Source organism: Saccopteryx bilineata, chromosome 3 (genome assembly GCF_036850765.1).
Source record: "Saccopteryx bilineata isolate mSacBil1 chromosome 3, mSacBil1_pri_phased_curated, whole genome shotgun sequence".
NCBI classification, from domain to species: domain Eukaryota; kingdom Metazoa; phylum Chordata; class Mammalia; order Chiroptera; family Emballonuridae; genus Saccopteryx; species Saccopteryx bilineata.
Window position 1 is genome coordinate 284,647,418 of NC_089492.1, and position 25,554 is coordinate 284,672,971.

At 46.7% G+C, this 25,554-nt stretch overlaps 1 protein-coding gene across 4 annotated transcripts in view; it reads right to left on the reverse strand.

The window, feature by feature from the left end:
• The window catches only part of VPS13D (vacuolar protein sorting 13 homolog D), a 242,546-nt gene that overhangs the window by 35,845 nt on the left and 181,147 nt on the right, over positions 1–25,554 (reverse strand). For all 4 annotated transcript variants that reach the window (XM_066270406.1, XM_066270404.1, XM_066270403.1 and 1 more), the window contains 2 exons: positions 15,851–15,983; positions 12,248–12,443 (listed from right to left, as the gene is read on the reverse strand). In XM_066270406.1, coding sequence (XP_066126503.1) covers positions 12,248–12,443; positions 15,851–15,983 — 329 coding nt within the window. The remainder of the gene's footprint in view (positions 1–12,247; positions 12,444–15,850; positions 15,984–25,554) is intronic.

The following is a 25,554-nucleotide window of genomic DNA, read 5'->3' on the forward strand; positions in this document are numbered from 1 at the left end:
AGCTGTCCCAGGGTCACATGTCCCATCCTAATGTCCGTAAGCACTCCATCATTCTCGGCTGTCCTGCCTTCGGCAGACGGCAGATGCCAACGTTTGGAGACATTTCGCTACATAACTTTTAGCCGACAAGCCTGGCTCCAGGACAGATTTCCATGTCATGTGGGGCTCTTGGCTGAACTCTGCTCGAACCCAGAGGCATATCGTTTACAGCAGACACTAACAATAGTTTGGGATCACCTGCTCTTCACAGCGAGTTCAGGGCAAGTTCGTGGCCTCTGCACACCTTTCCCAGGGTGGTTCCCACACACAAAGGCGGAGGGCCCAGGTAGCTCCTCCACCCGGCGCTGCCACCCGTGGGCTGACGATCACAGGTCTGCAAGCCCGAATTTAACCGTCTGCTGTGTGGAGAGAGGATAGGGCGAACCGAAATGCAGCAAAGCACGTGAACTCCTCGCCTGAGCACTGCAGCAAGGGGTCAGCAAGCTTGCAAGGACAGGGAGCAAGAGCTAAGGACGTGATCCCCGTCTCACGGACACAGCGTGTCCCATTCTCAAAGGGACTCCTGACACAGATGCCATTTCTTGAGCCCCAATCACATACCACACTTCAGATGAAGTGCTTCACACAATTCATCTGACCCGCATCACCACCTACTGAGGTGGGCATCATGAGTCCCAATCCACCTGAGTCAAAGGAGTCTCACTTCAGAGGTATGAACGGGGTGGGGTGAGGGGACTGCTCCAGGCCACAACTGAGAAATAGCAGTGTGATGACTCAAGCCCAGGCTGTCTGACTCCCCACAGCCTTCTGACCTCGGGCTACGGACATGGGAACCGAGCAGGGCAGTGGGAGTCCCGCCTTCATTCCTGCAAACTCCTGCCTTCTGTTCACACGGCCACCTCCAGGCCGCTTCCCGTTTCTCCTCCAGAACTGGGGGTGACCTGTGATTCTGTGTTCTTTTCCCCGGCTCTTTCTGAAATGAGGGCCTCTCTTTGAAGAGAGACCTCTTGCCCTTGGAGTGTCAAGATAAGAAAACTTTCAGCAACTTCCTTTGGAAACTACCAAACACCCATCAGCACCCAGGATCTAAGTACAGTCGCTCACCAGCTGCTGGCCCCTCTGAATAGCTTTTATGGTTCAATGAGGGGTGGTGACAGGGCCATGTCACTACTGTGGGTGTGCTACTTCTTTCATGTTCCTGGGATCTGACAAGAGCCTTCTACAACCTGTTTCTTTACAACACACAGAATGAGAGATTAAAGACCAGTACCAGACGTGAAGCTGGCCTTGGGGCTAGCAACGACTTCTCTCCAGAGGCATTCTAAATCTTCCTGGGAAAGAAGGGCCCCTGGCTGCCTAAACAGACACTGTTCAAAAGCTGTCCTGACGATTCAGTGAGATGGGACATGGAAAAGACACAGGACAACGCCAGCTTCAGGGTCACTGTTATCTACTAATACCACCAAACATCAAGAACGCTTTAGCGGTTTAGCGGAAATCATGGACGTCGTCGGTGAAACCGCGTTAAGTCGGGGTTACTCGTTGGATGTGAAAGGGGAAGGACATCAAGAAAGGCTGAATGAATTAGCGAAAAGTCTGAATTATAGGCCTTCTGATGAAATACGACAGATTTAGTCCAGAGACCCCCGTAAAGGGAAAGCAGAGGGATACAGATGGCGCACATCCAGGAGGATACAGAGGTGTCAACAATATTTTAGAAGCTGAAAAGCAGATGGACAAGTGGTGCTGAAATGTAAGCCTGAGGGAGTGGAAGCCACAGGCAGTGAGCTAATTAGCATGGTCAAACCCGCTCCACTTCAAAAAGATGGAGGCGCCCAGGCGCTCAGTAGGCCTGGGGCATGAGGGAGGACAGGGGCACGTAGGGTGAGGTGGTGAGAAGTCTGGGTGAGAGGCAGCCAGACCTGCAGGTCCCTCTCTCACCTGGTTCAGCCTGTGCCTCCTCAGGAGAAGAGGAGAGTCCAGGTGTCCCCCAGGGGACCTGTCCACGGGAGGGCCCCCAAACCCCATAACGAGTCCCACTCTGCTGGTTAATGCCTCATCTTTACCCAGGAGTAGAACAGGTAGTCGAGAGCCACCAAACATGTGGGAATGTGCTCAAGGAAGAAAAGGACCAAAATGAGCAGAGGAAAGAGAGACATTCAGGAGCACAGGCCGCGACAGCCACCAGGCCAGGCCTGGCCAGAGCCGCCTGGGGTAGGGAGTGGGGATTTCCCAGAAACCGGTAAACTACATAACACATTTTTAAACATACAGAGGAGAGTTTATGGCTGTATTAGCAATAGGCAGATAAATTTTATTTCTTAAAAGAGGAGTTACTAATCTCTGAGTAAAAACACTGGAAAGTAAATAAGAGTTTGGGGATAAACTAGGATTATGCATACAGAAAATTAAGCAAATGACAATAATAAAAGTAGTTACTCACAAACCAAAACGGAAAAAAAAACACAGTAACCTATATGGCTTCATTGGGAATATTATTTACATAGTCATAATAATGTAAAGACTGAGTATTATTTACCCAAAGAAGGATACAATAGTATTGAAAAATGCAGAGGGGAAACATGTATGCATAGCAATAAGAAATTAAATAACAGCAAGAAATAGCACTATACTAATTTTTTTTTTGAAACATGGAGATAAATATCTTCAAAATTAGAGAAAAACCCCAAAAGTGTTGCAAGTGGCTATCTCTGAGGTGAGGCCACAGCACGAGGGGCTGGGAGACTGCTGGTTTTGTTTCCAGACGTGCAGAAGGCTCAGACTTTAAAAAGTGTGGACACTCATTTATTTTGATAAAATAAAATTTAATTTGAAAAAAAAAATTTAATTGTTACAGCGCGATAAAGTCAAAAGCAGATTTTAAAAAACACTGTTCTTATTCATTGTAGACACTAAATAATATTTAGGAAATATATATAAGGTATAAAGAATAATTAAAAAATCAAGAGATCACTAGCTGATTGTAAACAGTAAAACCATAACGATCTGTTTTGAAAGAGCTGTGATTGGGTCTGTCTGGTAATAAGCTGGGAAGAAATGCCCGTACCTACCAAAACTTCCCAACACACACCTTCGTACACAAATGCAATTTTGTTGTTTCAAAAACAAACAGCAACTTGAATCACTTTTAATAAAGGCCTACTTCAAGAAAACTATAAGAAACTTGCTTTAATGAACATATAAGGCTAATATAAAACACTAACCCACAAACAGCTTGGTGATTCTCAAGAATCTGGAAGATTCCTCAAAGAAATTTTTCCTCTAGAATTTAAATATTTTCAGTACCTAATACCTCCTACATGCCTGGAATACGGTAGGAGGCCCACACTAAACCAGTTAATGAGGGTCTACTGTCAATCTGTACTTGAACCAGTGTGCTTACTAAGCAATGGGATCTAAATATCACAAACTCAGAGTTAGCTAAACTGAATCAATGGTGCCTTTCAACAGTTGAAACAAAAACATGCTCTTTGAGGTCTGCATCTGCTCACTAGGGATGGGAAGGCACTCCACGTGCAGCGGCCAGGCCTCTGACGCCGTGGGAAGTGGGCAGGTGTCAGTCCTGCTGCCCTCGCTGTGCTGCCAAGCAGATGAGTGAGGTCCAGGGACGAGCTCTGCCCTCTGCCCATCCCTGCAGGGTCCATGAGGCTGCACTGGACTCAGTACAGCCCATCACCTAACCCTCCAGGGTTTGCTAGGATTCTTGTGACCCATTGTCCTCATAATGAGAACTTCTCCTTTGAAGTGTTTTGCAGTCCTGGGATTTTATGGTATGGCGTGGGTCACCTCTGCCAGGATCCATGTTTGAAGTATATTTGGGGAAAATGTACTAGGAGCTGGCTCTGGTGCTAACACAGAACAACTGCCTCGTAAAACGTGCTTTCTACGGGAGTTCAAAGGGGCCCGCCCGAACCCCGCAGGTCTGCCCGTTGCTAGGGAAGGGAGCTGGGGTTTCGCCCAGTAAGCCCTGACACAGACACGCCTCCTCCATTTCCTGCAGGAGCTCAGGGCAGTGCTAACACAACCAAGGGGGCCTCCAACAAGATGATCCCCGCACTTGGAAGTAATCTGCCCCGCACTTTCTGTGCTGCTGAAGTTAAAATTTATTGGGACAGTAGGTTAAGGTGAAGGACTAAATGAGGGAAATTCTGGTGAAAGGTCTTTTCTGATACGTGATAACATCTTTCCAGTTGTTACTTCAAGGAACCCAGTAAAAGTCAGGAGCAAACCAGGAGGGATGACAAGCATTGGCAGGAAGCCCAAGTGAAGCATCACATTACAGTGGCTCCCACGGTTTAATCCACATTAATCCACCATTGCCGATACGTGCTATTCACCAGCAAGATGATGGATCGCCACCGCACTTTCAAACAGAACAGCCTGTGAAGGAAATTTAACAGGTACAGGTAGTTGCTGGCTGGTGGCATATTCATGGAGTCACAGGAAGTGCGAGGAGTGGCATTGTTTTCCATTTCTGCAAATCTCTTTACATCTTGTTTAACAGAAAACAGCTGCCTTCTCTTATCGACTCCTACAGCCGCTCTGCTGTGGTACCATACATTGTGTAGCTTCTGCTAAACTCTACCGTATGCTTATCAGAGAATATTATTATAAAATAGTTATGTGTCTAACTATATGTGAATTCATATATAAATATATAAAAACAGGTCTGATCTTGTGGATCTCTGAAAGGTTTGGGGTTGCCCAGGGGTCCCTAGACCGTGTTTTGAGAACCTCTGGTCTAAAAGGACCCATATGTGTGAGCTGTGCTAATTAGAAATCAGTTTCCTCTATGCATTAAAGTAAATCCACTAAGAACAGAGATCAGTCACACTGTTAACCACATTTGAGTTATATAAGCCAGATATAATACAATTGTTTCTTTTAGAGTATATTGAGATTAAGATGTTTTACTAATTCAATCTTATCCTTGTGCACCCTCCCTGCTCCCAGTTTAACAAATTGGTGAGAAACTTAGAATCTGTCTTTGAGAGGTAGTCTGGCAAAAGAGTACTAGATAAAGGTATTAATTTTTAAAAATATTTATTGATTGATTTTAGAGAGAGGAAGGGGCAGAGAGGGAGAGACAGGAGCATCAATCTGTTCCTGTATGAGCCCTGACCGAGGTTAGAACTGGCAAATTCTGTGTTTCAGGATGATGCTCTAACCAACCGAGCTCTCTGGCCAGGGTGGGATTGATTGTAATACCCATGACTACCTTTTCTTCCTCCACAGATTACAACTCTTTGCTTGCAATGCAATACTACAGTGTCCAAATCCCTGCTAGCCCATTTGTCCTCTGTGTATCTCAGAATAACCTTGCAGCCTGGCTCTCTGAGAGCAGGGGAACTAAGCTCAAACCTAAATACTCTCTTTAAGGGACCTTTGAATTGCATCCTGGGCAAAGAGGGAGGATCCTATGACGGAAAGCCATGGCCGATGTAGGGTGCTCAGCAAAACCCACTACAAATAAGTCAACCCAATGCCTTTGCAGAGAAATCCCATGAACAGTAAGTGGCTTTTCATTCTGCTATGCTAAAAACAATTGTTTTTCCCTCAGGAAGAAATACATTGTTCTGCTTCTTTTGAAGTTCAAACCAAAAATCTCAAAGGCATATCTTATGTATACAAGATTGAGTGTCATTTCAGACTTTTTAAAAATCAAGTCATTGAACAAGGCAGGAACTATAGATGTACAATGGCATGATTGATTATTTAATTTTTAAGTGGAAGAAATTGAAATCAGAGGGCAATCAGACTTTCCATTTATTTTCTTTGAGCAAAGACCTGCTGGTTGGTTGAGATATAAAGACGGTGCTTTAAAGATGTATATGCCTAACATAAATTTATTTTTACTTTGGGAAGCAGGATTGTGCCGTTTCCATAAAGTCAGTCATCTCTGCATGCCAAAAATGGGAAAAAATAGATGCTCTCCTTTCTAGAAATGATTATAATGTACCATGACCAAAAAAGTGGTTTTTCCCTAACAGATAATCTCGCATAAAAATGAGTCATGGGATTTCAGAAATGGAAAGGCTTTTCTCAAATATGTGTGTGCAGGAGCACACACACCTTCCGTCTTTTTCAGCAACAGATCTGAGGGCTCCGTAAGTTCTGTTCTAATGAGAATGGCACTGTCTGGAGCCTGTGAGTGAGAGGGGAAGAGAGGATTTAGAGTTCAGCGAGAGGGAAGGAGTCTGTCTTAGAAAATAAGATTTCTCTGCTTGTGTTCCTGTGAGATGAATTTTTAACTTATAAGGCATGAAGGACTGTTGAGATGTTTCTTAAAAATATCTTACCCTGCAACTCCTGGCTTGCATAATTTCAGACCCGACTGAGACAGTCTATGTCAGGCGCATGGCTCTGAATGTTATCTCTTCTTCTGGGGTTGCTCAGACGGGGCGAGAAGATGTGCCCTCTGCCTGTAAGCATTCCGTGGGAAGGCCTGGTTTGGCAAGATCAGGAAGGGAGACTGTACGGCTCTCACTTCCTATGCTATCCCTACAAAGTTCTGTGCCACGTTTGGACAACAGAAGAGAGATATGAGCAGTCCCTTCCCTTAAGTGGGACGCAACAATAATTTTCCGGTTTCACTGAAATCTAATTCCTACTCGTGATGAAACTGACATGTCAGCCAATGCACTGGCCGCCCCAAGCAGCAGATAGTTACCAAGCCAACAGACATTCATGCTCACAGATAAGAAACAGAGACTCGGGGTCAAACATGGACTGGGCTCTGGCTCCTCACCTTTACCAATGCACATCTTTCTATCAATGGTGCTGGAATCTGCACGGCCCGTCTGGAAGGAGTGCCTCACAATCCTTAAACATGAGGCCGTAGCTCCAGGACGACATGGTCTACCTTTCTAAAGGGTTAATTTTATTGGGGAGCAATTAAAAACATTTTATTAAAACAAGCACGGGAAAGCCATGGCCAGACAACTCAGCTGGTTAGAGCATCAACCCAGAGCACAGAGGTTGCCGGTTCGATCCCTGGTCAGGGCACATACAGGAACAGATCGATGTTCCTGTCTCTCTCTCTCTCCTGTTCCCTCCCTTCCTCTCTCCAAAAAGTTAATAAAATAAAACATCAAAAAAATTTTAATATCCTAATATTTAATAATAATAAATATAACAAGCATGGGATAAAATATAAATGTCATTCACAGTTTCAAAATAAAACAAACTTTTCGCCTGACCAGGTGGTGGCGCAGTGGATAGAGCATCGGACTGGGATGCGGAAGGACCTGGGTTCGAGACCCCGAGGTCGCCAGCTTGAGCGCGGGCTCATCTGGCTTGAGCAAAAAAGCTCACCAGCTTGGACCCAAAGTCGCTGGCTCCAGCAAGGGGTTACTCAGTCTGCTGAAGGCCCGCGGTCAAGGCACATATGAGAAAGCAATCAATGAACAACTAAGAAGTCACAATGCACAACGAAAAATGAATGATTGATGCTTCTCATCTCTCTCCGTTTCTGTCTGTCTGTCCCTGTCTATCTCTGCCTCTGTAAAAAAAAAAATTTTTTTTCAAGGAACACGGGATTTGCTCTGCCCCAAGAAGCGTGGGGTCTTGGCGCACGCTCCCAGACCTCAGGCGGAACATCCGCGGGAAAATTGAGAGCATTTTCATTTCTGTTATGATTTCTACCTTTGGAAGTTCCCTAAGGGCTCAATTCAAGCCGACCCTGCCTGCTGTGTCCAGCATGCCATGGGGAGCAAACGGCTGCTTCCAGAGCAGAACAATGAAGAGCAGCATCGCCCAACGAGGACGGCCGAGCAGGGGGCCACTGCCGGCACCCCCCCTTTTGCTGACTGTCCTGACCTGTCTACCCTGATGGCATTCAGGCTCTGGTGACTCAAGAAGGTCTTCACCCTTCTATCCCAGAGAGCCATGGGCAAGCCACAAACACTGCAACGACATTCCAATCTCACAGCTGAGAGGCCATTAACGAGAAGCGTCGCAAACAAATTTTGGGTGGTGTCTTTGGAGTGTTTTTACTGAAAAAAGTCAAATCTGCCCACCATAAATCTGTTACTCAAAGGCTCTCAGAGCAACTGGAATTTACGTCTGCATGTACCACAGGAGGACCCTGGGATTCCAGAACACTATCAGAGCCTGAGGGCTCTATTCTTAAACACTGATCTATCACTATCCTTCAAATCCCCCTTCCTCCTTATCTAACTTAAATAAGGAGATAAGCGCCAACACTCCAGAGCTTTGCTAAATTGGTTTAAATATTTCATGTTCTGCCAGCTCCCACTTCTCCCCTTATTCTGCGTCCTGACTAAAAAGGTGAAGAAATAGTTTGGAGGAAACCCCTGGGCCCAGCTTCATAAATCTTCATGTGCTACTTTCCTAAAATGCCACGCAACCCAGAACTTCCAACAGACTTTACAGAGAGAAATAAACAAGCAAATCAACAGCCCAGAGCCAAACACGCCTCTTTTCAATGGTGTTTTTGCCTCCTATTGTGAAATGGCCACTCCTGGGTCTGTGCAGCTTTCTACCGAAGTCGCTTTTCAAAACCACCATCGGTGTATGGACCTGGGCAGCAGGCCGGGTGGTACTCTGCATTGGCCTGGTCTGTTTGAAGGGTGACAGGCTTTTCTCCGTGGCTTCAATGGCGCCATAAGAGTGGCTGCATCTGTGCCATTTCCGTAAATTTTACTTGGGAACAGACAAATGTGGCCCAATACACGTAGACTAGACGATGCAACCTGAGCCAGCAGAACGTTGCCTTGGAAAAGGCTTCTGATTTCAGTTCCAAACCACACATACTTGTACAGTGAACAAATGCAGCAGGGGAGATTGGTCCACAACATTCATGTTGAGGCCAAAGGCTCTGCTGTCCTCCGCCCTCTTCTCTCCCCCACCCCCACCTGCCTTTCCAAGCACTTTCAGACTGATGGGAATCTCAGGGAAAAGTTAGGTGGCTGTTCTTGTTGGAACGCTCGCATATTCCCAACAAGGAGAGGAACTTGGAAGTATTTTAATCTAAAAGAACTCAAGGAGGGGGGGTTCCCTATAAATAAAGCCACGTTCAAATAAACACCAAAAGGAGCCAATGTTTCCTGTAAGGCCACTTTTCAGATGGATTACTGGAAGGAGTACTCTTTCACAGTTTTATGGCTTACTTTGCTATCATCTGCTTAAAATTTAGGTCATTTAAAACATAGATGCTAAGATCTAAGCCTTCCCTTGGATGAAATATTACAAAGGAAGCAGAGAGTCTCATTCCAAGAGCAGACTCAGAGGCAGAACTCTTGGACTCCTGGGTTCTGCTCCTGGCTCAGGCCCTGGGCTCAGGTCAGCCCTCGGTCAGAATCTCACTTCTAATCCCTTCAAATCATTTGTTAGTCCCTGTTGTCTAAACAGTGGGGAAAACCCTGAGTAACACCCCTGGATGCTGTTCCATCAACCAGGATGGCTGGAGATGGTTATATCTCACTTCCAAGAAACCAGGGTGATTTATCCCTCAGTAGAACTAGTATGTTCCTGAGAGATCACAGGGTCATCAGAACAAACCGTCAGGGCTCTGAAATATTTCTCCACCTGCAAGAATCTCAGTGCTCCTTTAATGTGACTTTCAAAAACAGTATCTCCCAGCATTTTATAGCTCTTTATAGCTTTCACATTAAAATAACTCTGGTTAAGCTTCAAACCTCTGAGAGACAGAATAAATAAGCAGGTAAATCTATCTCTCATTTATAGGTGAAAAAATTGAGGCTAGACAGACCAGGAGATTTGACCAAGGGCCTAAATGCTAATAAGCAAGGGGGTTGGGACCCAGATCTATTGTTTTCCGGGTCATGTGCTCTTTCTCTCTAACATCTGAGTTCTCGTTAAGAACCCCACTTCTGGACCTCGATAAATGGACTGAGGAAAATTGGTTAAAGTGTTTCAGGAGACTCTGTAATGACTTTTCAGTACATTGAAGAGTGAAGGGCCAAGTTTCTCGGAGGCCCCCAATTAGCCTGGGTCTAGCATGTGTCACACTCACCTCTGATACCCTGGGTCATAGCCCTCCTACTCCTGCCTCCTCTGGGAATAGAAAGGAGATGCGGAAGCCAAATTCCCCCTCCTTTTAGCTTCCTTGTCCCTAGCCCTGACTACCTGGCTGCTTCTCACTAATCACTGTAGCTTTTGTTGCCAGAAGGAGTGAATGGCTAGGCAGAGAGCTGTTCTGCCGTTCAACTTCAATTACAATGCCCAGGAACTGTGTGCTTTGAGGCAAACTGCATAGCTTCTCTGTTCCCTTTTACCAGGAATATGATTCTCGCTTCATCTGGCCAACTCCTACTTAAACTCCAGGCTTCAGCTCAAATATCACTTCTCTGGAAAGGCCTTCCTTGACCCCACTGACCGTAGGTTAGCCATCCACCCTACACCCTGCATCTTCTCTCAGTATATAGCCTCAGCAGCCTGTCAATCTCCGCTAGCATTTATTACAAGTTTAGCAAATAATGCTTTAATAGGATTATTCGTTTTATGTCTGCCGTCCCCTCACCAACCCCCACCCCAACTGTAAGCCCTCTGAGACCAGGGACAGGCTTGTTTTATGTAGCTCTGCTATATTCCCAACCCCAAGTTCTCAGGGAGTTTTCAATCAATACTGACTAACTGAAAATGAATGAAGGACAGATAGATACATGCTGGCTGACATCAACCCGAACTTTTTATGGCAATGCTGAAAGTGACAAAGGCCAAACCTTCCTGTCTGCAGCGACCATTCTGTGCCTTTTCTGTGCTCCTAAAAAGAATGCAAGACTTGAGCAAGACTTCCAAACTCCCATCATATAAAATATAAGAGATTTCTTTCTGGTGAACATCATAAAAGTTAACAGCACAAAACAACAACATTTTAAAAATTTAACACGTCTACCTCTGACCCTTTTTGAAATGCCACCACTCAATTCCTTCTCTGCTTTGGGATTCTAAGAACAAGTATGGTTCTGTTGGAATACTTAGGGCTTTCTGCTTTACTCACCTTTCTTTAGTCCTTACTGTCTAACAAAACGCTGGGACGTAGACTTCTTAGGCTTTGAGCAGCCACGGAAGAAGTAACTGGAAATTCTTTTGAAGGCTCCTTACTCCCCTCCCCTTAACTTCACAAATGCTTCAAAATAGACTCGGGGGTTGTTTGAACTCTATGTCTGAGAATAGACTGTAACTTAACCAAAGTAAACGCTACAGATACTTTTTAACAAAGCAGCTGTGTCCAGATGGAAGGCATCCTGGCAGGGCCCCTCACACCGTCCCAGGCTACAATTCTAAGCATTTCCCTGACGGCAGTAATGTGTCATCCATAAAGTTTCCTGGTGACAGACAAATGGATTCACTTTAATTGGGGACGATTTCACTTCAAATCCCATTTGAGGGAGCGATGGGGTGTGGACACGGCCTCGGCCCCCAGCTTTCTGAAGAGGCACACTGACTCCCTCGGGGAACAGCTATTAGGCAGGCAGCAGCGAAATCCTCCTGGGCTTAAGTGGAGTCCTGCTTGGCTGGGAGCTGCAACATTCATTACACCCTTTGTTGATAAGATCCCCAATTAGTCACTCTGAAAAAGGGAGGCTAAAATAGGCCACTAACACAAATAGCTAAGTTAAAAGTAGTTGGATTCTGTGGGATTTGGAGCCATATGGGCTGCGGCTGATTTCCTGTCTCGGCTGGTGTCACAGCAAGACAGCCGCCCTCACCAGAACCGCCAGTCTGCTTCGGGAGTGCCGTACTGAGGCTGAGGGTGGGCCACCGGCTGGCACTTTCAAGCACAAGAACTGAGAAGGGACAGGCCCATGTGCTGACCTGCAACTTCAGGGATTCTAGAACTTTAATGCCCAGGAGCAAGACACAGCTGACAGCCTGATCATTTTCTTAATGGGGGGCGGGGCATCTAGTGAGTTTGGTGAACAGGGAAGATTTGTAAGGATGCAATCCTACTTCCGACCCCCTCGAATGAAGGAAAACATTGTGTGTGTGTCCAATATATACAGATATAGATAGATACTGATACAGAAATAGATCTGCAAAAATTCATGCTGGATTTTTGTGCCTCATTTTCATATTATTTATATTAGGCAAGTCAGAAATTTTAGTTTTGTGTATTCAAATTTTGAAAAGTCGTATCACTAAAGCAGAAAGCACATGGTTAAATGCAGCAGGATGGATTAGAAGGGCAGCAGACCTGGGCTGAATATTGCAAAGGCCCCCTCACCCCATGACCACTGACCTGGGGCCGCTGAGTGTGGCTGTGTCTCTCACCGCCTGGGCCGTTTCTGACGCAAAATCCAGGGCGCCTGCCACTGGCTTGGTTACCGTGCCAACAAGCCCCTTCCCAAGGCCAGATATGAAACCGCTGACACCCCCTTCCGTTTTCACACCTTCCACTGTTGAGGTTATAACACTGGTCAATCCACCAATGATACCTAGCAAAAAAAGACAAGGGCTACTGTAACTGGGCCAAGGACAAAAGCAACAGCATTTAAAGCCAAACCCCTCAAGTCCATGCAGCTGGCAGGGGAACTCAGGGGCATTCTGTCAATCTCTCAACAGGCCAGTGGCGGGCCAACTCAACATGGAGGGCCAGCAGATTTTCCCCTTAAGCCTGGAGTCAGAAAATATATATTATGTATGAGTCAGAAGTAAAGTATGTTACAGTTTTTTTTTTAATTTTAATTTATTGTGTTACATAGATTCTAATGTTGCCCTAAATGCATCCCCCTCAGTATGTTCCAGTTTTAATTTTAAAAAAAGCAAACAGTTTAACAGTGATACTTTTAAAATCCAGAGTTTGGGCAGCATACGGGCTTTGGGAGAGGATACAGACAGTGGGATTAAATCAACAGACAAGCAAATGGGGCTCTTGGGGAAAGTTGAGATCCCATAAACTATAAGGCAGAGATAACTAAATATAGAGCCTCCGTTTTCAAAAACTACGATGTGAGTCCCTAACATCACTGAGTCTGAAACGGGGTAAAAGCTGCGGCCCACTTCACAGTAGGGTAAATGAGACTTGAGCTTTGGCGGAAGGCCGGGAAGCGATTCTGAGACTAAACGACCAAGCCTGGATGAAGTGCATCTTTAAAAAGCTGCCAAAGCCAGCTGGGACCCTCAAGGACATCAGTTTAAAAGATTGACCGAGGTCTAAAAAATATTCCAAACATTTTGAGAGTTGACAGCAGTGTCACTGAAGAGCCTCAGAAGCGGCCAGAAGTTGGCCAGGGCAGGCAAGGACAGGGGCGTGCCGGGAAAAGCGGGCCTGTCCAGGGCACATCTCTGGGACACGCGCCAGGGACCTCCGCCGACGTTCACCTGCGGACGGTGGGGATGTGAGGAGGCTCTCTGAACTCCTTAGCTCTCGTGAGACAGACTGGTCAAGGAAATGGCCTGGGTGAGAACGCACTGACTGTCCACAGCGTGTGAATGGGCTCGGGACCCACTCTCTCTGTAGAGGGATGGCCCTTTCCCAGCCTTCTGAACCAAGTTCACGCAGAAACAGAATGTCACTGAATCGGGGTCAGGCAGGGCCTATGGGCGCAATGGGGTGTGACGCGCAGTTTTTAAACCAAGGAGATTATCTCTCAAGGGCTTTTCATGCTGAAGGAAGGATCTCGGTCTAGAGTACCACTTTCATGTAATAACCCAGAGCTTAATGGCTCCTCGGTGGATGAGGCCACCGGTTCCTCCTCTCACGACGGCCTGCCTCCTGGAGATGGCTGTACATATCACCTAGTGATCCCTGGTTGGAGGGGATCTTGCGACCCTGAAACAATCACCCGTTTTCTCGGTTCACTGGTGTGTCCACCTAAAAAGTGAGGGCAGTTATGCTTTCTCTCTGCATCTCAAGGACACTGGATAGACAGAGGCAACTATACACAGCAAAGTATTTTATAGTCATTAAAAAAAAAAAAGGGCCTGACCAGGCGGTGGCACAGTGGATAGAGAGTCAGATTGGCGTGCAGAGGACCCAGGTTCAAAACCTTGAGGTCACTGGCTTGAGCACGGGCTCATTTGGTTTGAGCACAACTCACCAGCTTGAACCCAAGGTCACTGGCTTGAGCAAGGGGTCACTCGGTCTGCTGTAGCCCACTGGTCAAGGTACATATGAGAAAGGAATCAATGAACAACTAAGGTGCCACAATGAAGAATTGATGCTTCTCATCTCTCTCCCTTCCTGTCTGTCTGTCTCTATCTGTCCTTCTCTCTCACTCTCTATCCCTGTCACACACACACAAAGTCCTGGCCCTGGTCAGGTTGCTCAGTGGATAGAATGTTGTTCTGGTATGCCAAGGCCATGGGTTCACTCCCTGGTCAGGGCACTTACAAGAAGCAATCAATGAGTACACAACTGAATGGAACAACTAAGTGAAGTGGTTGGTTGATGCTTCTCTCTCTCTCCTTCCCCCTCTCAAATCAGTGGGAAAATTAAAAAAAAAAAAAAAGGTCCTCTAATAGTCCAACACTCTATCGTTACAGTCACTAGGAAAAAGGATTAAATCTCTAGCCCCAAATGATTGCCCAACAATTGACTTTTAAAGTACATAAACAGATTAACTTCAGCCAAATTTTACTTCCAGCTGATGTCCCCCTGGGGACTGCTCCCTTCCCAGTTGGGCAGGCTTAGGGAAAGTGAAGGCATTTTGATTCAAACCTTATCCTTTGGAAAGCTGATAAACAAAAACTGTCCTAACACAAAGAAAAAAAAATATTTTTTATTATCTATGTTATTTCTTCTTCTTTCAAATGCTAATAATTAAAACGTCTTCAGTCTTGACATGACTTCTGATAGCTTCACAGACTACTCCTAAGAATCTGGTACACACAGCTCACTTTGCTGACCTTTGCTAAGCATGACATGCCAGGTAGCAGATAAAAGGTGGCTGCAGTATAAAGGTGACTCCATACAGAGTGGTCTTCCGGCGCTCCTGGCCACCACAGCCTATCAGAAAGCAAGGTGCACACAGCTGGCGATCTATACAACCCAAGCCGCCATGTGTGCTCCAATCAACATTAATCCTAACTGGGCAGTGGTGCTGGACAAACGTCCCTTGAGTGGGTACATAGAGGTCAAATAGATTGATAGGCAATGAAGTGAGGCAAAGAAAGGGAAGACAGCAGGACCACAAGGCATGGGAGCTAGAGGCACAGGGAGCCGTACGAGGCTCTGGGTGGCTAAGTGCAGTGTGGCTGGGGGACAGAGCTTGGGCAAGTTGGCTGGGTTTCCATGTCCAAGGGCCTTGAATAATGCCACGCAAAGAAGTTGTTGAGAAAAATACAACAAAAGGCAAATGAGTCAGAATTAAAGCATTAAAAGTCAGAAACCAAACAAATTCAGACCTAACGCATCCATCCCACCACCTACATCTCTTGGGCATATGGACTGACAATCCCTGTGAGTGTGTATTTATACAAGACTCAGAAACACCTGGGCCACACAGCTGGCAGCCAGTTTCATAGCTCACTCCCTGGAAGGAATGCTCAGTAAGCAGAAGGCAAGTCTTACAGCAGCAGATCCATATTCTGAAAGAGGGTTCAGTGGATTACACCTTCTGACACCTTGGGAACAGGAGGCAAGAAAGCAGGAAGGAATGGCAGTGTGCATAACATTTTGAAAATGAATGAAGAGTTCTTACTGGCACTATCATTTCAGTGACAAGGAGAATAAAATAAGAGAGCTTGGAGGGCTACCAGGCACCGAGATGCCAAGCCAGAATCCACACTGTTGTCGGCTTCCTTCCTTCTACCTGCAGTCGAACGGCTGAAGAGGCACCTCTGAGGAGCTGTGGCAGAAGAGCCACTGTCCTACAGCCCAGCCTGACAACAGGTGACTTACCATGAGCCAGGCCGTGGATGCCGGCGACAAGGTGCTCGCCGCTGGTGGCTGCGTGGTACCGGATGTACTCCCGCTCCGACTGATGCCGATTGTCCATTGTCTTTCCTAAGCCATCCGACAAGGTCCCAGCAAACTGCAACAAATTAAAAACAGGAGGAGAACAGATTGAAAACTTTGGCAGTATTTTTATTATTTTATACCTTCCCTTGCTCCTAGCTGGGATTCAGTGAATTCCAAGTGTGAGAGAGAGAGAAACTGCTGAATTCCATACACCGTGTGCCCTGGTTCTCAAGCATGGGATGCTGACACTAGTAGACACAGAACTTAGAAAACAACCATTGACCCTCCTAAATTCTCTTGCAAATTTACTGGAAAAGTAAAGGTGTAACAAAATGGGCTGGGGGAGGAGAGATGAGCTTTGGGATTCCATAATGTTAAGGACAGAGGCTCTCTGCTCTTAACAATCAGTGGGATAGGAAATGGAAAATGTGGCAAATTGTTGCTTTAGGGCTTGGTATCAAAATTTTTAGAGACATCAACTGCCCTTAATTGAAGCCTTTTCTTTCACTTATTCAATAATTACTGAGTGCCTAGGTGCCCAGCCCTATTTGTCAAAAGAAGAAAAAAAAAAAGTACGTGGAAAAGTTCCCAGGTTAGGTCGCCTTTCACAAGAAGTGGCAGACTTGAACTCATGTCTTCAAATGAAAACTCCTCCCCCACCCATCAGAGCAAGATTTTTAGTTATCCTGGCCTATTTTAACCAGAGGCGCTGTCTCATTCATCAAAACTGAATAAAAGGGACATAAAACAATGTTTTGTCACAAGACAGTTTGAAAAGGTTTAAAGTGACAGTTAATAAACCACAGGGTACTTATCCTCATCATTCAGGCATAAAAAGGGAGGATATCAAATATATAATTAACCTTCTCGGGAAGGATCTACCAAAACAAGCAGTTTAAGTGCCAATGACCCAGGACTAACCTTTTAGAAAACTCACAGGAATGTTATTCAGATATAAAGCTCAGGGGAGAGACGCGAGACAAACAGCCGGCCCCGCAGACCCAGGACACCAGGCAGCCGTCGGGAGGCCTGTTACATTATGGGCTGGCAAGGGGGGCTACCCAGACCTGCCCTGGATGCTGTCAGTCCTCAGGCTTCTCGATGCCAGGAGGGGAGCTGGGCACAGAGGAGGGACCAGAGGAAGACACAATCCCACGTAAAGCAACAGATACAAGAACACTCCTTTCTCTGATTTCGTCCAAATGTTTTTACTGTCTAGGGCAGTGATTTCTGGAGACACAATCCTTATCATTATTTGCTTTTTGCCTTCCCTTCCCTGTCATCCCCTAATTAGAGAACTTAACGGTAATGAAAATTAGTGTTACAATTTCCTTTAGGATGGAGACTCCGCAGGAGGTTTGCAAAGGCAGCACTGTGAATTGCTAAGTGGGGGCTTTAGCCAGGGACCCCATCTAAGAGCCCACAGCTACACGACCCTGAGCGAGGTGCTCCACCCCCGAGCCATCCTCTCGGGACCTGGACAGCAGTGACTGTACCAACAGTGTCATGTGGCTGAAAGGGTTAGTGACCACGGCTCAGGATGCGGAATAGAGTTAGCATTCTCACTGTGATCCCCAGGTCAGCTGCTGGTCCAAAGACAAACATCCTGCATCATCTGAAGAAAACCTTCCAAAGATGTAGAATTATGGTCATTTTCATTAGGATTTATCACTTAAAACAAAAAACAGAAAAACCCTTTCCAAAGGAAGTTTTTGGAGTGGTACCATCTATAAAATTAGAGTGTTGGACTTGGCGGTTTCCAAAATCCTTTCCAGCTCTGACAGTGTCTGATCTGTGATCCAAGTTAGAATGTCTTTATTAAGCACTCGCTCTGGGCCCAGCACGGGTTTGGGTACTGTTGGGGACACAAACAAAGAGCAGCCCGGACCGGTTCTCACGGGGGACAGCCTCGTGAGAAGAAAACAATTCCGTGCGCGGAACCACCAGCAACAGGGCTGTGGGACGCAAACTGTTAGCACTCGGGAATGCAGGAGGGCGAGGGAAACATGACTCCTGCTCTGGAAAGGGCCAGGAGTCCCTGCTCTATTCTGGAACTGTGCAGGGTGCCAGCATTCTCCATTGAGGGTAAGGACAAAGATTCCCCTCCCCGATGCCCTGGGAGCGAGTGGGGTGGGGGGCAGAGAGCTGTCAGTAGAGTGCATGGTGAGGGTGCCGGAGGCTCGGGCCCCACCTGATGAGGTCCCGCAGCACCCGGGCTCCCTTCAGGGTCCTGGTCACCTAGTTCCCATTCCCCTAAACTCTTACTTTGCTTGAAAAGAGGTATTTCATTGGAAGAGATATTAAGGTAAGGCCCTATCTATCTATTCTAGCAGCTGACTAGGAAGAAGTTAAAAATGCCAAAATGCACCCCCCTCCCAAGAATATGGACAGTAATTTAGGCAAAATGCCTACTGCCAGCCCCTCTCCAGCAACCTCTCATTAATAAAACAAGCTTAATATCCAAGTTTTCTGAGCGCGCCTGAGCCAACAGCCTAAATGCCAACTGATTCTGCCGCCACAAGCCACCTTGGCACCCCCAGCACCGTCTGGTCCCTACTGTCCTTGGGAGGATAAGATCAGGTGACCTAAGAGAGTGCTCTTCCCTGAAATGCTGGATTTCCTACATGCTTTCAGGTGCCTGGCCTCTACTGCGGAAAGGTGCTTGCATCTGTCCAACCTATTCTGGGACTTCCGGCTGAATTCCCACTTCTCCGTGTGTAAAAAGATCACTCACGCAAGCCAAATGAACTTGTCTTTCGTCAACTGTGAGGACAAGTAAAGGATACAAAGATATTAGCAGGACATGATTACAAAATAATCTTCACCCCCTAGAAACGTGGCTTTGAGAACTCAGGAGACTTGTTTGAAATCTCTCATCTGACCAAACCCAGACTGATGAGAGGCTGGTCAGGTTTTACAGTGAGAGCCACTTTATAGGGACCAAACTGAAGCCAGTCTGGTGAAGGGGCCGGCGACTACAGGCTGGGCCCCGGGTCCGCCCCCCTGGGTCTCTGAGTGCCGGCCTCCAGGACACCAAAGGATGGACCTGTGCCCATCTCTCTCAGTCTCTCCAGTGCCAGCTCTCATTCCCACCTCAGTGGGGAAGTCAATCCCACCCTGGATATTATTTCTCCCCCAAAGACAGGGTGAGAACAGGGGCAGGGGCGGCAGGGTGTTCCAGTAAGCACTCCTCAAGGGTGCCCTCTGGCACTGTCTTCTCTGAGGCTGTGAAGTGTTATTTCACCAACGTCCTTGACTTTGAAGATGATCGTCAAAACAGAGTGGAGATACTCGTGAGAGCTACAGCACGTGGGAGGGACCGTGCAGGACACTGAGTTTATGTGGAAAGTTTTTCAGAACAGATGCTCTTCACATGCTCATGGAGGTCAAAATGGAAAAGGAAGGCTGAAGGCAGATACTCAGACTGTTCAGACAAAGGGAAAAGCGACCCCGGAGGCTCTGGGAGAAGGGCTCAAAGGCATTAATCAGGAAAGGAGCAAACACCACCCAGCTAAGCATCCAGCCAATCAGTCAATCAGCCCCTCAATCATCCAGGTCCAGGATCCCATGCGCCAGGCCAGTGGGCGAGAATCACAGCTGAGAAGTGGCTTCTGCTTCTGCTTTCCAGGACCTCAGCCAGGAGGTACGTGTGAGGCTTAACAGACAGGCATGCATCAACACCGGAGTTCGAATTCTGACTGGGACATTTATTAGCTGCAAGATCATGGACATAGGTAACTTAACCTCTGTGAGTCTCCATTTCCTCATCTTCAAAATGGAGATAAGAGTATCCACTTACAAGGATGCTGTCAAAATTAGATAATGCACATAAAGCACTAGATAATCCATGTAAAGTACTAGCATGGAGGCTGATGGTTTAATTCCTTCATGTGCAAAATGGGAATAATCAGATCCCACAGGGCTGTCGTGAGGTTAAGTGCGACAGTGCGCAAGCAAAGCAGCCGGCTCCATGCGGCCACAGAGACGTGGACGCTGGTGTGGAGGGGGCACAGAAGCACCAGGGCAGGGAGCTCGTGCCAGGAGGCATACACAGTGGAAAAGGACTAGCAATTGGAAGGTAATTTGCAGATAATTTGTAACTCTACTGGGTACATGCATTACCTCAACACCAGAAGGAGAATTTGCAGAGACAAGGCAATATAGTTCATTTTGTAGCAATTTCAAGTCCGCAAAAACCTTAAGGCTGCAAGTGAACACTGCCCTAGCTAAAATGAAAGGTTCCAAGGAACAGAATGTCCTTCAGAAAACCTGCTATTACATTTGCAAAGACAACAGTGACACCCGCCTCACCCCACTCCCCCAACCCCGTTTGCTTAAGGAAACTTCGGCACATGGCAAACGCCACACTTGTGAATTCTGGCCACAGCCTGAAATCATTAATTTCTCTGAAGCCATACTTTCAGCTAGGGGGTAAGAATGTCAGAAGAACTTCAAGATGTCAGTTCTGCTGCACAGCCAACACACAGTCGTGTCAGTACCCCGCCTTCCAAAAATAATCCCATTGTCTCCAGAAATGGAGCCACCGCAAATTAGGCAGGGTTTGGGGCTGTGCACAGAACAGATGATTTTATAAAACTGACATTCAAGTAGAAGCTGGAATGCCGAGGGAGAAGAAAATTCACACTGTGTCCCTCTGTTCTGGCCTATCAGTTTCCCGGACCCTTTTATCCTATTCAGCAAGCGTGATGCCAAGGGTATTCGGCCAGTGTAACAGGAGCCTGGGCTAGAATTTCTCCCTCTCCTCTGGGGTTCTTCTTTCACAGTTCTTTACCGAATGGAAATTTCCTCTTTAAGATCCCTGCTCCACCAAGGACTTGCTGGTGGAAGCACCTTCTTTGTCACCAGGGCAGATGGTGAGCACGCATAACAGGAAAGGGGGGAGAAGAGGCAGGACTCCACAGTGTGAGGAGTCCTGGATCCTCCCAAGTATAAGGCTGTCCAGCTGCAGGTCCCAGCTGCCAGCCCAGCCCCGATTCCGTTCAGCATGGTCCATGAGAAGCTATGCTTGAGCACACGATTTGGAAGACCCAGCTATATTTTGTGTCCGTAAGTAAGGGAGACGTGAACTTTGTGGGGGGCTGCCCCCAGGTAGTCAATCAGACAGGTCAAAGGAGTCAAATTCTTATTCTACCACTTACTAGATATGCTGCTGATCTTCTCTGACCCTTGGGTCACCCATCTGCAAACAAACAAACAAACAGATATTCTCTGTGCTAAAGCAATGCTTTGAAGAGTGAAGGATATGATGCAAATACTTGGCACAGTGTCTGGCACGCAGCAGCCACCATGTGTAAAAGTTTCTTAGAAGCAGCCTGCAGGCTTCAAATTCAGTTGTCTCCACTTCCACTGGTATACAAACAGGAAGCCCTCCTTCAAGTCATGGAGGACCCATGTCACTCCAGAACTAGGGTGTGCACTTCTTCACTATTCCATATCGTTAACATATCCACAGTTAAAAATAATTCTCAGACTTAGTTTTGTCTTGATGCTGAAAAACCCTTTCGTGCCTGAGCAGGGTAGCATAGTAGATAGAGCAAAGACCTGGGATGCTGAGGACCCAGGTTTGAAACCCCAAGGTCTCTAGCTTGAGCATGGAATCATAGACATGACTCAATGGTTGCTGGGTTGAGCCCAAGGTCGCTGGCTTGAAAGCAAGGGGTCACTGGTTTGGCTGGAGCCCTTCAGTCAAGGCACGTATGAGAAGCAATAAACGAACAACTATAGTGCCGCAACTACAAGCTGATGCTTCTCATCTCCTTCCCTTCCTTCCTGTCTGTCTGTCTCTTTCTCTAAAACAAAAAAAGCATATCACAACAAAATGGTGTCAAGATTTGGAGAACTCAGAACTATCCTACAATGCTGGAGGGAATGTGAAAAAAAAAAGTTAAGGAAAGAAGGGAGGGAGGGAGGGAGGAAGGAAGAAAAAGGAAGGAAGGAAGGAAGGAAGGAAGGAAGGAAGGAAGGAAGGAAGGAAGGAAGGAAAAAGAAAAGATAAGAAAAGAAAAGAAAAGAAAAGAAAAGAAAAGAAAAGAAAAGAAAAAAAAACCCAAAAACCTTTCGTGATACTTTTGACCCAGGAAGGGTTAAAGGAAAATGTGATCCCACCAGCAGTGCGTATCTGCCACCAACACAAGGCAAACCAAACAGCTAGTCCTCACTCTGCCACATGGTGAAGGGGGTGGGCGGGAGTGGGAGGGACAGTAAAAGGAAAAAGCATGGAACAAGTTGAGGTTTGGCAAGAAAGAGGCATTTTTGAACCCCAGATCTCTATCCACAGAAGTAGAGCAGGTTTGACTGTTTTCAGTTCTACTTGGTGTGACTGTGTGCAGCCCCCTTAAGGCAAAAAGAGAAGAGGGAAAGAATCCAGAAAAGAGACCCTAAATAGAACAGTAAAGACATTTTAAAGCTAAGACCTACATTCTACTCCAGTAACATGCCTAAGCCAATGACCTTGCTTTTTATTTTAGTCTCTGGAGATCTAAAAGCCCTCCTACCCTAAGACATACACCATGTTGCTATTTCACGGATAAACACTTATCAGGCAGCAGACACTCCTTTTCAGTTAAGAAACAAAGTTATCCAAAGCCACCCAGAATTATCTCAGCACACAAGGTCTAAACATAAGCAACAAAGTCAGACCTCAAGATTGTCCTGCTTCTAAACTAGCCTTAGACACACGCCTGCTGAACCCGCGCTGTTTTCCACAGCTCTGACCCAGTTGTGAACTCGGTTGTGTTTCAGATTAATCTAGAGGCTTAGAGTGGCTTGAAGCACTCTCGGAATAGGGTTTTGCTTTTTCTGTAATAAGGAACAGTAGAGTTTGCTACAAGGCTAAAAGCACAGAAATAAGCAGAATACCCACAGAAAGACCGATTTTCAACAACAGAAAAGTGTTGTGACTTAAGCGCGTCCTATTTCCCGGGGTTCCTCCATACCAATCATAAAGAATCACGTGTGCAGGATGACTCTTTAAACCCAGCTGAGGACGGATGGTGTCCCACCTTTTAGCTCTTGGTCAGCTAGACCTCATTGTACACTTTCTGCAGAACGGGTTCGGGGTCATGTTGAGGGTACAGGCCCCCTTGACTACTGCTTGAAAAGACCTTGAAGCACACAGACAGAAGTCGGAGGGGGGGGGCTTTCTGCACAGTTGGTGCTACACACGTCTCTCCACTCACAAGACCTCCAGTTTCGCCATCTAACAAAGGTTTCCACTATGCATAAATGGCCCATGCCTCAGCACTGAACTAAGAGATAGAGTATGATGTGGAAAAGAGCCCTCTGAAGTGGTCAACCACATGCCTGACTAGGCAGATAAATTATTTCAACATTAGGAAAGCGCAGACTTTGAAAGGCACGGAGTCCCAATCCCAAATCTGTCCCTAGTACCAGCTGGGTGAACACGAGCAAAACACACAACACCGTCTTTAGGAACGCCACCCCCAGAGTTGCTAGGTTAATCCAGAGATGAGAGAGACCTTGGTTTTAAACATACTTGGGAAAAAACACAAAGTAATATGTAAATGCCGAAGGTTATTACTATAAATCCTAGTCTTTCTTCTGAGTGCCCGACTCCCCCTCCCTCTCCAAGTGAATCCTTTATTTCTCATCCTGTGATGCAGGAATCACCTTATACTCATTCTCAAAAAGAGGAAAGACTAAAGAACTCAATTATAAACACCCTATTCTCCAAATACAGAAATTTAGAAATGAAACAGAATATTTCACAATTGAAAAGAAGCTCAAGTTTACCTCATTCACAGTCACAAGGACTTCATTCTTGTAAAATACTTTGTATTTCAAATGAATGGATGTAGTCTCTTTCGTGCCAAAAGCTCCAAAGACAGGAGATGGGTGACATCAGAGAACAAGCACAGAGCCAGGGACCCTTATAAGCTGAACTTCCTACTGAAAAGTCACGTATGGTTCAAGGGTCTGAAATACCTTGATGAGGTATTTAGGAAGAAATCTATCCCCAACTGGATCTTCAAATAAATGAAATTTCTTTTTTTTTTTTTTTTTTTTCCTGAAGCTGGAAATGGGGAGAGACAGTCAGACAGACTCCCGCATGCGCCCGACCGGGATCCACCCGGCACGCCCACCAGGGGCGAGGCTCTGCCCACCAGGGGGCGATGCTCTGCCCCTCTGGGGCGTCGCTCTGCCGCGACCAGAGCCACTCTAGCGCCTGGGGCAGAGGCCAAGGAGCCATCCCCAGCGCCCGGGCCATCTTTGCTCCAATGGAGCCTTGGCTGCTGGAGGGGAAGAGAGAGACAGAGAGGAAGGAGGGAGGGGGGTGGAGAAGCAAATGGGCGCTTCTCCTATGTGCCCTGGCCGGGAATCGAACCCAGGTCCCCCGCACACCAGGCCAACGCTCTACCGCTGAGCCAACCGGCCAGGGCCAAATAAATGAAATTTTAAGCGAGGATATAGCAGAGTTGGCACACGAAAACTTCCAACTGCCGAAGACCATAGTGCAACTTTTGGAATTGTTTACGACATACAAATCAGGCACTGTTCTAAGGGGTTGACAGCTATGGAATTCTTTAGTGTAATCCTCACAACAAACCTAGGAAGTAGGCTCTGTTGTTATCACCGTTGTACAGTTGAAACCTGAAAGGCCACGATTACCGCTAACAAAAGTTTGGGTGTATTTACCCACATTTGATACTGGGTAGTACATGAAGGGACCCTAACCATGGCCTTTGTTATTTATTTATTTATTTATTTATTTATTTATTTATTTATTTATTTAATTTTTTTTTTTTAGAAAGGAGAGAGGGGGGGAGGGAGGAGCAGGAAGCATCGACTCCCATATGTGCCTTGACCAGGCAAGCCCAGGGTTTCGAACCGGCGACCTCAGCATTTCCAGGTCGACGCTTTATCCACTGCGCCACCACAGGTCAGGCCATGGCCTTTGTTATTATCTCTGGGGAAAACTGCTTCCTAAACGCCAGTAACAATCTTACAGAGACACCAGGTAAGACACCTTTCTTTTTCCAAGCAGTGGCGGTGACAAAGGAAGGTAGCTGAGGTAAGTAGATAAATTAAACAGTTTCTGGAAAAATTACACACATCCCTGGAAAAGAAAGAGGGTCAGGCTGCCATCCTAGCTCTTGAGCAATACCCCAGCGCAGACACCTGACCCCTTTCTGCCACTCCGACTGCTCGCGGAGTGCAGCCCAGGCTCCCCTTCCTCCCCTCCCCCAAGTTGTCACTGTCACCACCTGAAAAGACCCCGGAAAGAAAGAAGGTTCTGTGAATGTCCATTACAGGGTCACATTCCAACACACTGGATCACAGGACTTGCACATACCAATTAGCCTGGGGAGAAAGACGGAGGCCAGCTGGGGTGGGGGCCAGGACAGCGATTCCCAGGGCTCCTGCCTATGGAGACGAGGTCTGCTCCTCTCCCCAGCTTCCAAGCAGGATGTGCTGAAGGAGGTGCAGGAGCAATGCTAAAAGATTTAATTTGTCAAAGCTGGTCTGGCGAAGCAAGTCTAACTCCAGAAACCATGGGAAGAGAATAAGCAAGAACTGCCCAGGCTCCAAGGGTATGAAACCACGCGGGAAGTTTCCCCTGTTCGGTCTTCATTCCTCTCCTCTGCGGCTTTGCTGCTCCTCGG